This window comes from Schistocerca nitens, chromosome 10 (genome assembly GCF_023898315.1).
Source record: "Schistocerca nitens isolate TAMUIC-IGC-003100 chromosome 10, iqSchNite1.1, whole genome shotgun sequence".
Classification (NCBI taxonomy): Eukaryota; Metazoa; Arthropoda; class Insecta; order Orthoptera; family Acrididae; genus Schistocerca; species Schistocerca nitens.
This window is the reverse complement of record NC_064623.1, coordinates 95,743,187-95,762,027: the sequence shown is the minus strand read 5'-3', so window position 1 is coordinate 95,762,027 and position 18,841 is coordinate 95,743,187. Positions and strand designations below refer to the sequence as shown.

Genomic DNA, 18,841 nt, shown 5'->3' with positions numbered 1-18,841 from the left:
TGCTCAGAGTCCCAATCTGAACCCAATGGAACATCGTTGGCATGAATTAGAATGTTGACTTAATTCCAGATCACAGCGTCTGACAATAGTTCTTTCCTGGTTTTGGCTTTTGAGGAAGAATGGGCTGCCATTATGACAAGTTTTAATCTAGGTGATTGTCATCAAACAAATATATAAAACATAAACAAAAAATTAGCCAAGATAAACACTGTCAGAAGATGTAAAAATACAATAAAACTCTTGTTACACCAGTGCAAATGTCCCATAGTGCAGGGTCACTGTCAGTATGTGGGTCATTTGTGTCTGTTTATCATAATTTTATTATGTTTTTTACTTCCTTTGCCAATGCCTGTCTTGACTGCATGTTAATAATGTGTGTGTGATAACAATACTTGGACTGGTTGTTGAAATTGCACTATAGCCTAGTGGTTAGATTATTTGACTGGTGAGCTGAAGGTTGTGTTTGAATCTGTCGGGTGCTCTGTATTTTTCTTTGCATCTTTATTGAAAAGATTGATCATCATATTTATTCAATTAATTTGTTTAAATATAGTTTTTTTTCGTTTATAATTCTTTGGCTCGTTATTTTGATGATTTTATTTTAATCATGGTATTAGCTTTTTTATTTGCTCTTGATTTTTTTTCTTTCATTTCATTCTTTTTTTCGTGTTTTCTTTGTTAGTGTGACTTTAATTATATTTAAACAATGGAAAAGCTAGAATGGAATGTGATAGTATTATGAAAAGGATATTAGGTACTCACCATATAGCACAGATGCTGACTCGCATGTTGGCACAACGAAGACATTGTCAGAAAGTGAGCTGTTGGCCGACAAGACCTTCGTCAAAAATAGACAAAAACACACACACGCAAACACATGTTACGCACACATACCACAGTCTCTGGCTGATGAAGCCAGACCACAAGCGGCAGCGCATGATGGGAGAGGCACCCGGGTGATGGGGGTAAGGAGGAGGCTCTGGTAATTAGGGGGGAGGGACAGCTAGGTAGAGGTGGGCGACGGTAAACTGTTGCTTCTGGGAACATATGGAGATGAGGTGGAGGAGGGTAGGGCAGCTAGGTACAATCAGAAGGTTAGATGGATGGGCAGGGGAGAGGGGGGTGGGGGGAGGGTAGCGGAAAAGGAGAGAAGTAAAAAGACTGGGTGCATTGATGGAATGATGGCTGTGTAGTGCTGGAATGGGAACAGGGAAGGGGCTAGAAGAGTTGGGAGCAGGGGTTGTATATGGATGGACAATGATATTGTGTAGGTTCGGTGGGCACAGAATACCACTCTGGGAGGGGTGGGAAGGATAGTGGGTAGTACATTCCTCATTAGAGGGCATGGCAAGAGGTAGTCAAAACCCTATGGGAGACTGTGATTAATTATTTTTAACAATATTATGAAAGGGAAAGTTGCTACTCACCATATAGCAGAGATGCTGAGTCGCAGATAGATTAATTATTTTTATGTATTTATTCCTTTTTATGCATTTATATTTTTCTCCATGGGGCTGGAATCATTATTTCTATTACTAATTTTGCTTTAATTTTATTTATTAAAACTTATTTCATTCAAATCTTTATCTCCATTATTTTATCTGTGGTGCAAGAATTTATGTTTTAAATGTTGGTTTGAGAGGATTGATACCTTGTAATGAAAACTAAACTTGTAGACTATTGGATAGCCAATATAAATACATTATTTCATCTTTTACTTTTTATCAGTAGATCAGTATTTTTAAACATTTCAGTATTATGATAGATAAATGAAAATAACTAAAATCATATGGACAAATTTCCCCTTAACCTTTCAATATTGTGAAACAACAATTAACTGTAGATACAGTAAGAAAACATGATGTTTTTTTTTATTTGTCTTTCCCTGCAGGATGCATTTAGGTACGTGAAGCCATGTACAAACCAAAAGAAAATTACACCACTGAAACGAATAACGCAGGTGACGGAGTGTGAGAAAAATTCCATGATACAAGAGTATTCACAACTTACTAACATGACAATTCCTTGGTCACGCATGTATGTATATTTATTTTTGTACTGTATTCCTACAGAGAAAGTCTTCTATATTATTTTTAATCTGTTACACCTCTGTTTTAATTTTTAATGTCAGAATCATGAAACATGTAGTAACATATCCAGAACTTCTAATGGGTAATAAGAGGAAGAAAGTCATTAATAGACAAATAGTAATGTCTGTGAAATTTCAGAATAAGCAATAATGATAAGAATAAGTATAATATTCCAAATGAAGTCTGTCATTTTACAAATATAATGAAACAGCAGGATTTTGATATTGCATGAAGTAGAAACGTTTGTATCATTTGCCTTAAATTACTTGGGAAACCAAACTCGGTGCTGAATCAGATAAATAAGCCTGAATAAATTTTTGTATACTTTTGGGGAGCTAATTTGACTTTAGTACTTATATATGTACTATATATTTGCTTTAGTGAATAACATCCTCACAAGGCAAAAATGTTGACCTAAAGTATCTTCACAGGCAATAGAAATAGCTTGTCAGGAGGGAAGCTTTCAAGTTACACTTGAGAACAAGTGACTTAGATTAACTGTAATGTTCAAGTGTTCTGATCTTTCTCTGAAAGCATAAGAATACACCTCATTAATAGCCTTGTGCATTATCATCATCATCAACAACAACAACAACAACAACAACAAAAGTAGCAGCAGCAGCAGCATCCATTTGACATCCCCCATATTACTTCAGTAAATTTAATCATATATTACACCATCACTAGGAAATGAGTTAATGATCTTTCTGTGAATGCGTTTGCAGTGCTGTTATTGCTTATAACGGACATGTTATCCGAATCATTTTAACCTTATAAATGGAGCTCTGAACAGTTGGCAGACATAAGCTGTGAGTGGGTTTGCTGCATTCCGATACTTTCATCTGTAAATTTGAAAAGTACTATATTCAGATACATTCTGACCACATTTTTTAATATGACTGTTTCTGATTTCAACAATATTATGAAAGGTACAGATTGCTACTCAGCACGTAGAGGAGTCATTGAGTCATAGACATTCACAACAAAAATACTGCTGTACTTTTAAACCTTTGACCAAAAGGCTTTATTTTGAAGTTGACACACACACACACACACACACACACACACACTTTGTCTCTGCAGCGGCCACAGAGGGTCTTCATATATCTGTGTGTTTTACTTCATACGAAAACGTTTTGGTCTAAAAGCTTAAATGTACAGAAGTATTTTTGTTTTGCCCATCTACAACTCCGTGTCTCCTGTATGGTGAGATATTATCTATCCTTATTATAATATTGTTGTTCTTCCACCCTGGACATTCTCATGTTTGATATTGCTGGTTTCATCTATATTGATCATCCTCAGATGGTAGACTTCCCATCAAAACAGTCAGATGCGTTGCTTCTTTTTCTTTCACACAGTATCCGCTCATTACTGGTTATCCAAATACTGAAGTTTGTGACAATTTTCTCCCTCTCACTATATTTAAAATTACATGTAGCAGTCACAGATTTAATGAGACATGAGAAACGATTTAGTTTTAGTGAAGCGGGTATGTATAGGTGAACAAGGGAACATTGAGTGCTGTGACTGTGTATCCATTACCAACACGATATCCCTATTTCTGTCTTTTCATATCATTGGTTGAAAAATAATATAATGTTCTTGGGATAGCTGATACGAGGGCTGTTCATGAATTAAACTTCCAATTGTTTAAACATTAACTGTACTTACATGTTGACATCATTGCTTCTCCACATAGTCACCACCTAAATTCATACATTTGTCGTACCATGCCACGAGCTTATTTTTCCATTCATCAAAGAATGGTGCCGCTTGCTACTTCAGGCAGTCTCGGTAGCATCCTTTAGCTCATCGTTTGTCATAAAGTGGTGAGTACCCAACCAGGTCTTCACTTTGATAATAATCCAGCACCTTTTGTTTTGGTCTGGCCTTCAAAGTTTTGTAAGAGTCTCACAGTAAACCTATGATGTCGCATTGTTCTCATCCGTTACTCTCGTGAAACCTGTTGTCAAAATTGCTTTGCATTCCCAAAATTGCAGACTTCATTTTGTGGTTTGACAGTATTTGCTTAAATTTTTTTGACTTATTGGGAGAATGAGTGTGTTTCCACTGCTTTGGATTGCTTCTTAGTTTCAGAATTGACATGCTGCACCCATGTCTCATCCCCAGTCAAGATTCTGTTCAGAAATTACTCACCCTCTTCATTGTAGTAATGTTAAGGTAGAACACATTCTTTCAGTATTGTGAACATTTTGATTCTCGCTGTGAAAAAAATAGGGTGGCCTGATCTCTCTGTGACAGTGTTTAAGAGCATGTGTACAATTTTGTCAACATGTTGCACTAGTTTGCCAGTCTCCTTCCTTGTCCACCTTCATCGTGCACATCTGAGCGACCGTCCCAGAGTTTTCTGCACCACTCCAACAACACCACCACTTATAACCTTATCTCCATACACACAGTACGATTAACGATGAATCTTGGCAGCTCTGACTCCTCCTGCTTGGAGGAAATGAATGGCAGAATGTACCTTGACACCTGGCAGGAGGTACAGTAATACCGTCCATTTCAGCCAATTGCTGCTTACAGACTGACTAATGTAAAGAGAGCTGAGTGACACAACATGACCTCCAAAGTCTCCTTTTCCAAATGTGCAGACAACATGAAGCTAGAAGCATTTGTTCATTTTTAATAGCCAGTTGGAGGTAAACAGGTGAATAACACTCATAATTAATTAGAATACTTGCATTTGAAGCCACTGTTTATTAGATAATAGTTTCAGCCTAACAATGTTTTTGTTCACCGTCTCTACATCTACACAATTTCTCTGCAATTCACATTTAAGTGCTTGGCAGAGGGTTCATCTCTACCATTCCACTCCCGAACAGCGCGCGGGAAAAACGAACACCTAAACCTTTCTGTTCGAGCTCTGATTTCTCTTATTTTATTTTGATGATCATTCCTACCTATGTAGGTTGGGCTCAACAAAATATTTTTGCATTCAGAAGAGAAAGTTGGTTACTGAAATTTCGTAAATAGATCTCACCAAGACGATAAACGTCTTTGCTTTAATGCCTTTCATCCCAACTCGCGTATCATATCTGCCACACTCTCTCCCCTATTACGTGATAATACAAAATGAGCTGCCCTTTTTTGCACCCTTTCGATGTCCTCCGTCAATCCCACCTGGTAAGGATCCCACACCGCGCAGCAATATTCTAACAGAGGATGACCGAGTGCAGTGTAAGCCGTCTCTTTAGTGGACTTGTTGCATCTTCTAAGTGTCCTGCCAATGAAACGCAATCTTTGGCTCGCCTTCCCCACAATATTATCTATGTGGTCTTTCCAACTGAAGTTGTTCGTAATTTTTACACCCAGGTACTTAGTTGAATTGACAGCCTTGAGAATTGTACTATTTATTGAGTAATGGAATTCCAACGGATTTCTTTTGGAACTCACGTGTATCACCTCACACTTTTTGTTATTTAGCGTCAACTGCCACCTGCCACACCATACAGCAATCTTTTCTAAATCGCTTTGCAACTTATACTGGTCTTCGGATGACCTTACTAGACGGTAAATTACAGCATCATCTGCGAACAACCTAAGAGAACTGCTCAGATTGTCACCCAGGTCATTCATATAGATCAGGAACAGCAGAGGTCCCAGGACGCTTCCCTGGGGAACACCTGATATCACTTCAGTTTTACTCAATGATTTGCCGTCTATTACTACAAACTGCGACCTTCCTGACAGGAAATCACGAATCCAGTCGCACAACTGAGATGATACCCCGTAGGCCCGCAGCTTGATTAGAAGTCGCTTGTGAGGAATGGTGTCAAAAGCTTTCCGGAAATCTAGAAATACGGAATCAACATGAGATCCCCTGTCGATAGTGGCCATTACTTTGTGCGAATAAAGAGCTAGCTGCGTTGCACAAGAACGATGTTTTCTGAAACCATGCTGATTACATATCAATAGATCGTTCCCTTCGAGGTGATTCATAATGTTTGAATACAGTATATGCTCCAAAACCCTACTGCAAACCGACGTCAATGATATAGGTCTGTAGTTCGATGGATTACTCCTACTACCCTTCTTAAACACTGGTGCAACCTGCGCAATTTTCCAATCTGTAGATACAGATCTATCGGTGAGGGAGCGGTTTTATATGATTGCTAAGTAGGGAGCTATTGTATCAGCGTAATCTGAAAGGAACCTAATCGGTATACAATCTGGACCTGAAGACTTGCCCGTATCAAGCGATTTGAGTTGCTTCGCAACCCCTAAGGTATCTACTTCTAAGAAACTCATGCTAGCAGCTGTTCGTGTTTCAAATTCACTCTTCATTGTCTGAAGAACTCTAGTTTTTTTTGTAGATACCAGAACTCTGCTATATGTCACATGAAATTTATTGAATTTTAAATGTACATTTACATCTACATACGTACTCCGCTAGTCACTGTACAGTCCATGTCGGAGGGTACCCTTTATCACTACTAGTCACTTTCTGTCCTGTTACACTCCCAAATAAAGCGAGGAAAAAATGACAGTTTATATGCCTCAAACAACATCTCCTTCACTTCAGGGATTCCCATTTGATTTCCCGAAGCATCTCTGCAATACTTATGTGTTGTTCAGACCTACTGGAAATAAACAATATTATGAAAAGGAAAGTTGCTACTCACCATATAGCGAAGATGCTGAGTTTCAGGTAGGCACAACAAAAAACTCACAATTAAAGGTTTCGGCCATTGAAGCCTTCGTCAGCAATAGATGACACACACACTTGCACTCACGCAAACGCAACTCATACACACAGCTGCAGTCTCAGTCAACTGAAACCACACTACTGGAAATAAATCTGGTGCTCCACATCTGAACTGTTTTGATGTCTTCCCTTAATCCAACCTGGTGCAGATCCCAAACACTCAAACAGTACTTAAGAAAGACTAGGTCACATCAGTGTCCTATATGCAGTCTCCTTTACAGATGCATCACACTTTCCCAAAACTATCCCAGTAAAATGAGTGGTCCCATCACACTTCCCGGGGTAACTCCTAATCTCTGAACGAACGCTCATCGTCGTGGAAAATGTGCTAGGTTCTGTTATTTAAGAAGTCTTTGAGCCACTAACGTATCTGCAAATCTATTCCTTATGCTTGTAGCTTCGTTAACAGTTTGCAGCGGGCACCATGTCAAATGCTTGAATCTGCCTGTTGCCTCCATAGTTCGAATCTGAATACATTTTGATAAAGTTAACAGTCCTCCTCATACACACAACTGTTAATCTTAAATACTCAAGCCACTAAGTGCCCAGTGTATTTCATTCATGATTTATCATTACTTTTATTTCCTTGACTGCTTTAATTAATATGTTTCCTTTCATCTCATTTCCACTTCTTACCATCCATCAACACTTCTCTTGCTTTGAACAGTCACAATATTCAATAGAACTTATGTCCCTTAAAGGCTTTTTGCACATCCCGTCGTGACATATTCCATACTCAACTCTCACCTCAGACCCTCGTACTTGTAATGGCTACTTGGAAACTCAAAAAATCAGCAATTTTTTCTCTGCAAAGAAATCAGAATCCCAGCTGATATGGTATCGTTGCAAGTTCTCAGGCAACAGTTAAATACACTTGAGAGTACCAGGTAATAAACAGTTCACCGAAAATGGTTTCACACATCTTGGCAGTTATATTTCCTTTCACTGTGGCCACTGGGCCTAGTGTTAACCATCCTCTGAACTCCAGAACCTCCACCATGCTGCAGAGTTGCAAGAAGACAGTTTGTCTTTCACACCTGCCTTGGTGTTCTCCTCATGTAGACCAGTGTAAAAGCATATTTGTTAGGCCGCATTGCATTTTCCCATTGTTCAGTACTCCAAACTCTGTTTCTCTTGCTGCACTCAGATCTCTCTCTCTCTCTCTCTCTCTCTCTCTCTCTCTCTCTCTCTCCCCCCCCTCCCTCCCTCCCTCCCTCCCTCCCCCTCACCCACCCTCCCTCTCCCCCCTCTCCCCTCCCCCCGCCCTCTCCCCCCTCTCCCTCCCCCTCTCCCTCCCCCTCTCCATCTCTCTCTCTCTCTCTCTCTCTCTCTCTCACTCTCACTCACTCTCTCTCTCTCTAATTCAACTAGTTTGCATGCAGGTTGACACAATATTACGGTGATTGCAGAACACTTCTCCACTACAATATAGTGTGAAGGGGTAACAAAATACAATGCTGGTGTCAGAAGGTGAGCTCCAAAACTGTGGTGCTCGTAGTAGCTTGTTCATATTATTTGGCCAATCCCTGTACCACAGCCAAGGTGAAAAACTGACGCAAGAAACTGGAAAATATGAGTGGATAAAAAATCAAAAACAACATGTTTCATTTAATTTTGTGCTTTCAGGTGTTCAACACAGTTGTTTCCATCTTACCAAACCACTACATTACACTGTGAAATTGTGTAGCTTTTGTTTCTTTCTCACAGACAGTTTTAACTAAGGTAGCAGGGTATTTAAACAATTAGGCAATTTGTTGCCATCAAAATTATTCGTTCTCCTTATACATAATTTTAAACAGAAATTGTATACACAATAATGTGCTGTTCTTTTTACCTCCTAGCAACCTATTTAGCAGAAAACTTTTAAATTAGGAAAGTTGTATTTATGGCCTGTAAGTAAATGGAGAATACTACTATAGAATCTGAATCTTCTGAAACTTCGTAATCCTGCCCATTCGCAGATTACAACTATGTGAAATACTGCCATTAAAGCTACTATCCAGACAGATTTAGCAGCTGGAGAGGTCTCTGTCTTACCCCATACACCAATGAGTCCAATCGATTTACCCATACATTTTAAATGACTTTAATTCCCAATCGAGGTTTTATTTATAATAACACTAAACAAAAACTCAAGGTCAGAGGGGGGGGGGGGGGGGGGGGAGATATGACGGACAGAGAGGAGACAAAGGAAATGGACAGAGGGGAAAGGAGGAGGTGGACAGAGAGGGGGATGAGAAGATTGACAGAGAAGGGGAGGGGGAGTGGAGATTGACAGAGAAGGTGGAGGGGGAGGCGATGGGCAGAGAGAGGGTGGAGAAGAAGATTGGGATGTATATACAATTCCCATTCTTGTTTAACAATTGCGAAGCATTGCTGGATTCGTTAGTGTGCAGTATTTCGTGGACTGTCCCAGTCGTCTCACAGTGCTGCAAACAGTGCTGTTATGTTTACTGGATGCCTATGCTCTGGCTGTGAACTATTGTTAGCCTTCCGCTGCTTTCCGTAGTCGAGCGTAACTCCCAACGCCCACTAATGCCACTTGATGCTCTTTTGGATTGCAGAGCCTGTACAGATATCCCACGAATTGCTCATTTGGTCTGCATTTCCCTGCTCTGATTTATGTGATGGCTGGAGGAATCTTAATAAATTGTGTGCTAAATGCTGACTCTTGTTTAAATTGAAACCACTGACCCTTTTTATTAGGTTTTCTGACATATTTATTTTGATAGACACCTTAATTACCGTATTTACTCGAATCTAAGCCGCACTTTTTTTCCGGTTTTTGTAATCCAAAAAACCGCTTGCGGCTTAGAATCGAGTGAAAAGCAAGCGGAAGTTCTGAAAAATGTTGGTGGGTGCCGCCACAACTAACTTCTGCCGTTGAATATATGTAGCGCTACACAGGCATGCTTTGTAGGCACAAAAATAAATACTGGCACCAAATCCTCTGCGTCGCGTCAGTAAATAAATTTAAAAAAAGGTTGAAGACGAGTTTTTTCTCCGCCCTGAGTTTCGACCACTGCATTTTCATACATTATCCAACGAAGTAATACAAATTCCGTATTGTTCATCTTCGAATGTAGCAGCATTTCAATGTACTACGAAAATCCGACTGGAAAGATGGCCAACTCTACTTGTCAATATGGCCAACTCTACGTTCTGAATTTTTTCCTACCTGTGAGAAGAGATAGTTGCAAATAGGAACTTTTATGGATTGTGAATCACATGCGGTATTCTCTTCACCATGAGAATAATACGAATATAAACATTTTGCCATTATTGTTTCGTGTTTGCTGCTATCTCATTTAAATCCTGTCTGCCTAATAAACTACGAAACTAGAGTGAGACAACAGCAAACATGGAAGAATATACATATCATGTCATGTTCATATTCGTATTATTCTTATGCCTAATAGTGATTCAGTCAGAAATGAAGCACAGCAATTGATTAGATTTGTAAATCTAAGATGACTCTAATTTCTGTGCAAAATGTAATGTACTAAAGCGCCTCGCCTGCAAAGATTTTCAAACGGAGAAAAATTTTCGCTAAACTCTCGTTCAGAACATCTATCATATGCAGTCTGTTATTTGGTTCTTGTTGATCATTATCAAAGAAAGCAGAAGTGTAAGTAACAACAAATAGCAGTCTCTTGCCATTGTTTCGCTAATGAGTAGATTCCTCTCTTTTTAAAAACAAATTGTAAGCAGCGGTAGCGCGCACAAAAGCAAGCCATGACGCAAGCGGCGACAGGTTGTAAACACTCATCAAAATGCGACAAGCAATGCATGACACAGTACAGTAATGCATTTTCAGCTTAGAGTGACGTAAACACCTATAACAAAGAAAACGGCACTTATCAGAGCAAAGAAAAATGAGCAATCAATTCAAACCAGACGAAGCACCCGTAGAAATACAGACAGAGCGCCTGACGCAAAGCAATGGCCATCTGGTAAAGCTTAACTGCTAAGCTTATGACTCGAACCAAACTACTGTAGCTGTAACGTCATTCATTCGACATAAATTGTGTCTCATATTACAATGGACCAACTTTGTTTCGATTTGGAGATGCGGACTAAAACTTTTCTCTACCCTTGAATTTCGAGTCTCGAATTTCAGGTGCGGCTTAGATTCGGGAAATTTTTTTTTTCCTTGATTTTGAGTCTCATTTTTCAGGTGCGGCTTAGATTCGAATGCGGCTTAGATTCGAGTAAATACGGTACTCTATCCCAGAAACTTGGCATTTGCGCTACGAAACTTCTCTCACCGTATTTCATTTTGTGATTATGTTTTAGGCAGCACTTGTCAAAAACTGATTTGCTCACTGTTTTAGCTGCTTGTGGAAATGGGAAACACTAAGAGAACATATGTTTCACAGAATATCCATGCGAGCTCTGAAAAACAAAATAGTATTGTAGGCATTAGTTGGTATCATGAGTCAAACTCGCCTACAAATAGGGCTGTGAGACATATCGTGGTTTGCAGTCTCGTGGAGTCCAGGCAGCAAGTACACGCAACGCCACAACTTGCAGCATCTAAAGAAGACGGCTGGGTCGGCCGTTGAACACACGGCAGCACGCCATTAACTTACTGTGCTGAGGAAACGTGAGGAACCACAATGTATTTTATCTAAGACAAATCACTGTATTGACCTGAATATAAGCCACAATTTTCCCCAAAACTCAAACATTTGTGATGTATATATGCAGACTGAAGTAATGAATGAAAATTTGTACTGAGGCTGGGATACAATCTCCTGCTTACTAGGCAGGTACACTAATCACTGTGCCACCCTGGTGCAGTGGCTTTGCATAACTGCACGTACTACCCTACCATGTCTCCCTCCTCAGTCCAAATTCCAATTCTAGCTTCAGCCCACTTGACATTACTATGAATTCTAATAGCATTGCAACTGTATTGGAATAGCACCACAGCACCTTTAAAAAATGTTTCAAAGATCCCTCCCACTCCCATGCTATAATTTACTCCACTCACTCATTCAGACCAACTCATCGTCATTATCTCTTTGTGTCTCTCTGTCACGGTCTCCTGTGTCACAGCCACAGTCCCATTTGTCCTGTCCTACTACTTCTGTCTCCTCTCGTTGTCACTGTCTCCCTCTTGACTCTCTTATTGCTAATATCTCATTCCTTCCTTCCTTCCTTCCTTCCTTCCTACTGCTGCTGTTTCTTCTCACTGTCACTATCTCTTTCTTCCTCATGGTCATTGTCATACACTTTTAACTCTCCTTACTAGTGGCTCTCACCCACTTCCACTTTCTCTTTCTTTTTATTTTTATTGCTCCACCCCTGGCACTGTCTCATTCACTCCTTTTTCTAGCACTGTTCTGTCACTGTCAACTATGTTCCATTGTCACTGTGTTCCTCTCTTTCTCTCTCACTACCATTGTCTCCTTCGGTCTTCCTATAACGCAGGCACTGTCTACTATATTGCAATATTTATTACTTTTCCATCTCTTTGTCACTGCCAAGGTCTTCTTCTCTCTCAGCATAAAAAAGTGTGAATATGTTTGCATGCCAAAATTTTTAAGAAAATTTTTTAAAAGTTCCCTTCTTTTTCCCTCTGCAATAGGATACATAATGCATATGGAAAGAAATGTCTTGGTAAGTAAAATTTAAATAATTTGCTTACGTGAAATTGAAATAACCCAAAGTAAATTTTACACCACAGAGTGGATTCTACATGCTATATGATGTGTCTTACCAGACAAAAGCGCTGGCAGGTTGATAGACACACAAACAAACACAAACATACACACCAAATTTAAGCTTTCGCAACCAACGGTTGCTTCATCAGGAAAGAGGGAAAGACGAAAGGATGTGGGTTTTAAGGGAGAGGGTAAGGAGTCATTCCATATATATATATATATATATATATATATATATATATATATATATATATAGGGAAACATTCCACGTGGGAAAAATATATCTAAAAACAAAGATGATGTGACTTACCGAACGAAAGCGCTGGCAGGTCGATACACACACAAACAAACACAAACACACACACAAAATTCAAACTTTCGCAACAAACTGTTGCCTCATCAGGAAAGAGGGAAGGAGAGGGAAAGACGAAAGGATGTGGGTTTTAAGGGACAGGGTAAGGAGTCATTCCAATCCCGGGAGCGGAAAGACTTACCTTAGGGGGAAAAAAGGACGGGTATACACTCGCACACACACACATATCCATCCATATGTCTGCTTGTGTCTGTATATGTGTGGATGGATATGTGTGTGTGTGCGAGTGCATACCCGTCCTTTTTTCCCCCCTAAGGTAAGTCTTTGGAATGACTCCTTACCCTCTCCTTACCCTCTCCTTACCCTCTCCTTCCCTCTTTCCTGATGAAGCAACCTGGGGTTGCGAAAGCTTGAATTTTGTTTGTGTGTTTGTTTGTGTGTCTATCAACATACCAACGCTTTCGTATATATATGCTTGTGCATCACTCGTACAATGTGGTATTCCCAGATGATAACAAAGTCACTTTACAGCATATTTCCCTGTGCTATGTTACTTTATAAACTATGTTTTTGCTTTACAACCCATTTATTTTAATGCATATTGTTTGTGTACAAGTAGGGTACATCTGAACCTCTGTATCTCGAAAACTGGTAAAGATGTGAAGAAAATTTTCAAGGTTGCTTGGGATCGAGATCTTACAAAATTCTGATAAAAATTTCAGCCATTTGCTGTGTATTGCTGTCTTGGAATCTTGGCTGGGTTTCGGTCTGCTGAGGACAAAAAAAATATACTAAAAAATCCCTTTTTGTGATGTTTGCCGAGGAACTGCCCGTGAAATAATGGTGCCTTCATGAGTCCCATCTAGTCCACCATAGACCACATCAGATGCAAAAAGAACCAACTGATTTGCTCCATTTGCCTAAGCAGGAGGAAGTGTGTTATTCGTATTGTAGGATGATAGTAACACTAAGACGATCCTTCTGTTGGGTATACAAATGGTCCCTATGCCAAAGGCTATCCAAAACAATTGACCTTGCCGTTTTATCACCAATGGAAACAGAAGTATGCACACTTGAAAATCCCATTTTTACGTGCGGCATTTTAGGACATATTAGGTACAAAGACTTCAGATGACTTTCTTGTTTCATACAACTGTGTCTGTTTATGGCCGCTGCTATTACATTTTCACCTCTCCAATAAACTAGCCAACAGTGAGAACAGTTGATTGCATGTGGTGAATCTGCTCCAAAGAAGACAACAGTCCATTGCCAGGAAAAGTTATGAAGCCGATATTCAATATTCTGGGATGCGAAGGATGTAAAGCTAGTAGACTTCTTAGAAAAAGGAAGAATAATACTGGACAGTACTACAATAACATAGTGGACCAATCCAACTAGAAACAGGAGGAAATAGATCTTTTTTTGTGAAGGAGAAACTACTGTTTCATCACAATAGCATTCCAGCACATTTGTTTGGAGTTGTCCCTGAAAAACAGCACAGATTGCATTAAGAATTTCTGCTGCATCCCCCATTATTCTCCGATTTGCTTTCCTGTGATTTCTTCCTGTTCTTAAACATGCAGTGCCTTAAGGTAAAAAATTTTGCTCCGATGGCATCATTTTCAAGATATCGTAGGAGGAGTCAATAAATACGGCCATGATGTTCGAAAAATTGTATATTCCTTAACAGGAGAGTGTACATAAAATGTGTTCCTTCATAATGAAACACCTCAAAGAAAATTATCTGTTGCCACACAAGCAACATGGAATCAGGAAATACCATTCTTGTGAAATCCAACGGGCTCTTTATTCACACGAAGTAATGAGTACTGTCGCCAGAGGATATCAAGTTGATTTCATATGTCTAGATTTCCAGAAGGTTTTTTAACTGAAGTTGTATCAAAGATTCTCCAAGGAAGTTTGATAGGCCCTCTGTTGTCCTTAATTTATTTTAACAATTTAGGAGACAATCTCAGGAGCCCTCTTAGATTGTTCGCAGATGATCTGTCATTTACTGTCTAAAATAGTCATAAGGAGATCAAAAAGAATTATAAAATGATTTGGGGAAGTTATCTGGATGATCCAACAAGTGACAGTTGATCGTGAACAATAAAAAGATTGTACTAAAATATTCATTTAAATTTTAGTTATATGGTAACTCAAATAAATTTAAAGGTCATCAACTCAGTGAAATACGTAGTGATTACAATTATGAAGAAGGTAAGTTGCAACCATCACATAGATGTTGTGGGAGAGGCAAACCAAAGACAGCTTTTTATTTGCAGAACACTTGTAAGGTGCAAAACAACTTTTATAATTAGACTGCCTATGCTATGCTTGTCTATCATATTAGGGAGTATTGCTGCACGGTATGGGATCATTATCAAATACGATTGACGGTGGACACTGAAAAAGTTCAAAGAAGGGTGGATCATTTTTTATTATTGTAGAATGGTGGAGACTGTGTCATGGATATGATAAGTAAGTTGAGATGGTTGCCATTAAAACAAAGGTGTCTTTGTTAAAGCAAGATCTTTTAAGGAAATTTCAGTAAGCAACTTTCTCCTCCAGATGGCAAAAAAATTTGACAATTCACAGTAAAAGAAAAGGAAAGGATATGAAATTTCTTCTCAGTAAAATTTCTTAAACATAAATAATGAAGTTAGACACAGAAAGAAATGAGTTTAAATTTCATATGACTGGAGCTTTACTGTGAATTAATGGCTGGACAAACTTCAGTGTGAAAGTCAGGTGTGTGCTCTAGCACATGAAAATCAAGTCAAGTACAGACTTATTGTCAGTGCACACACAGAAAGATTTAAGTGTCAAGAGTCGAACATTGGAGATTTAGTCAGGAAGTGGTTCTAGACACACTCTGCTAAACACTTAATTGTGAACTGTAGAATAATATGTAGGGGGAAAAAAGGCATGCATAGAAATTCTGCAATAGGTACAAAACAGATTTCTCATTAATGTTTTTGAGTATTCTGTGGTCTTAGACAATAAATAACACTCTTTTTTTTCTTTTCAGGTGCCTGAATTTGGCAGGCTGGAATCTAAAAGAAGCCCTTGAGAAATTTATGGAACTGTACAAAGCAGGCAAAATTCCAGCAAAAAGATTCAATAAATCAAAAGCAGCAGCAAAATTTTAAAAGCGAGAAATCTTTTGACCCTCATCAAGTACCTGTGTCTGTATAGTGTTTGAAGCAGCTACTGAGTAAAATTGCATCCTTTGTGAAATTGGTAATTGCTGTAGCTGCACCAGCACTATTGCAGAAAAAGCTGATGCAAGTTAGTTTTGTGAAGGTGCATCAGCAGCAAAAAGTGTGCTGAGAGCAGTCAAAAAGAAAATTCAAGTTAAGAAAACTCTTAAATTATGAGACAGAGTTGCTTGGTAGTACTGAGGTTGTGAAATATTTAATATTGCTGATACACACACACACACACACACACACACACACACAGACACACACACACACACAAATAAAAGTTTGTGGCACTGTACACGCTTTTGGAATTAATGGGGAATTATTAGTTCCTTCCTTGGGAACTCAAGACAGCTAGGTGGGGGAAAATTACAAAAAAGACCAGCTCGCTCAAGACACCCAGGTGAGATGAATGACCAGGTTGTCGAGGATGTATCTTCAGTGTTCAACTGAAACACTCTTTATCTAGGTAAGGAATGTTGTGGCAGAGTGTAAATAATTTAGGAACAAAGGAGACAACTCACCAAATAGTAAAAGTGTTGAGTCATTAGGCACACGAGAAAGAATGAAAACTTTGCTAGCTATTGAAACATCCTTTAATGAGCTGGATCAGGGAGTTGTAACAGGTAGGGTGGGTAGAGGGAAAAGGGATTGGAAAGTGGGAGGAGGCATCGGGAAAGGTTGCCTGACAGCTCAGAGGTAGGCAGCAGGTGTGTCGGATAGGAATGAGAAACACAGGCAGTGATGCCAGTGACTTGGAGGAGTGGATTAGAAGGGGTGACAGGGCGGAGGAAGGGGAACTGTCGGGTAGAGGATGTGGGTGCAGTGAGATAGCGGAGATTATGAAATTACGGGAACAGAGGATGTATCACAAAGATAACTCCCATGTGTGTAGTTCAGAAGCAAGAGCAGAGTTGACCACCCAGTAGTGGAAAGCTATGCTGACCACAACACACTTTAGTTCAATTGCTGCTTCACAACCATCGCTTCCCCCTGGCACCGGTTTTTTTTAACTACAAATATGGAAGTTATCTTTGCAACACATCCTTCATTCCATAATCTCCCTGGCCTCAATCTCCCCTGTCTCAGTGCACACACTGCCTCTACCCAACAAGCTCTGTCCTATCTACCCTCCGAATCCTCTCCTCCACATCATCGGCATCATCCACCCCACCAACTCACTCGCTTCCAGCGTCCGTGTGTCTCATTCCCATCTCCACCCTTGCGTCAGCCACCCTTCCCCGACCCTCCTCGCACTTTCCATCCCTTTTGTCCATCTGCCTGTTCCACTCGACACAATGCAACACTTCACTCCAGTCTACCTGCCAATCTGCAGCCCAATACTGTGATTTCAGTCAACCGGCACAATATGTGAGGGGAGGGTTGTCCGAAAGCTAGTAGTGTTTTCATTCTTTTTTGTGTGCCTGTCAATGACTCAATGCCTGTGTGATTCAATGAGTTGTCTCCTTTCCTCCTAAATTATTTACATCTCTCTTCAACTAACTTTGACCAGTGTGCCTTGCTAATGCCAGTGGACATCCAACTTTCAATAACTCCGTGGCAGTCGTAGCTCTGATAACAGACGTTCCCTCACAGCAGATAAAATCAGTAGAGCCATTAAGCTCACAATTTACACTAAATTGCAGTAAGACAACACAAGTCTTAAGACAACTCAAGTTTATTAACCAAACTCTGGTGTCATCTGACGTCGCTTGGGCTTTGTAACTTACAGAACTAAAGTATCATTGATTGTTCTACAATGTTAATTTGTTACATGGACTATTCATATTATTAAATTGTATTTTATAAATGTGAAGTCCACAGTAGGAGGCCTTCCAGTCATGTTTCCACGGTGTCCCCGAACTGGGCAGCTACGAGATGCGTATGCCTGCCTGTCGTTTGTAACTCGGCCGTACACTGTCGTTTCTCAGACACCTGGGGATCTCTGAAACATCATCCGAACAAACTACTAACAGTAGCCGTTCCAGCATAAAATTATTCAACAGTTAATTACTCAGAATAGTTATGAAGTTAACTTACTGCAAACCGACCTCTGTTGTATATTATTTCTATGTCATGTGTCGTACAATTTGCAACCTAATTTACACACAACAGGTTCATGGCTCCCTCTCATCCTGCAGTGTGATATGTTCTCCCTTTTTAATCTCCCACAACTTATTTCTCTCTCCTGCCCCGAGGTAGTATCTAATACTTCTGAAAGCTAGCATAGTGCTGTGGACATTTTCTTTTATACATGTGTATCAACAACACTGAATATTTCACATCCTGAAAGTAAATACCAGCTAGCATTTGTGTCTGATAATTTAATGTAATGTTCATTATATTGTATGTAAATAAACGGATCTTATGTGAAATCAGTCTGAAAACAAAATCTTGAATCAGCTATATTTATTTTGTATGTGTACATACAATGCTTGGCTCCCAGGAGTCTCTGTGATATGGAAGACAATAAAATCTGAAATGTTACATTGCTAATATGAATTTTAATATATGCAAATACAAGATGTGATCAAAAGTAATGGGAATATTTTAATTTTGTAGGCTTTATACAACTGATTCTCGGTATTTTTTTATTTTTATTTATTTATTTATCTTGTTAGAATGCATGTTTATGATGCATGTTTGCATTTTTAGTTGTTTTGAATATTTAATTTATTGTAGACAGTCAAAAGCGTTATATATGTTTTCAGGTGCTCGAAGAATTTTTTCTTTCAAAAAAGATAGGTTGAAGAATGTGCATTAAATTTTGCTTGAAAAATGGAATAAAGTGCAACACTGCATTTGAAATGTTGATTGCGGCTTTTTGTGAA

At 39.3% G+C, this 18,841-nt stretch overlaps 1 protein-coding gene across 2 annotated transcripts in view; it reads left to right on the top strand.

The window, feature by feature from the left end:
• LOC126210365 (nuclear RNA export factor 1-like) overlaps nucleotides 1–18,568 on the top strand; it is a 143,095-nt gene extending 124,527 nt beyond the window's left edge. For both annotated transcript variants that reach the window (XM_049939582.1, XM_049939581.1), the window contains exons 15-16: nucleotides 1,892–2,037; nucleotides 15,836–18,568. In XM_049939582.1, the coding sequence (XP_049795539.1) occupies nucleotides 1,892–2,037; nucleotides 15,836–15,956 (267 nt within the window). In that variant the 3' untranslated portion in view covers nucleotides 15,957–18,568. The remainder of the gene's footprint in view (nucleotides 1–1,891; nucleotides 2,038–15,835) is intronic.
• Nucleotides 18,569–18,841: the final 273 nt, after the last annotated feature.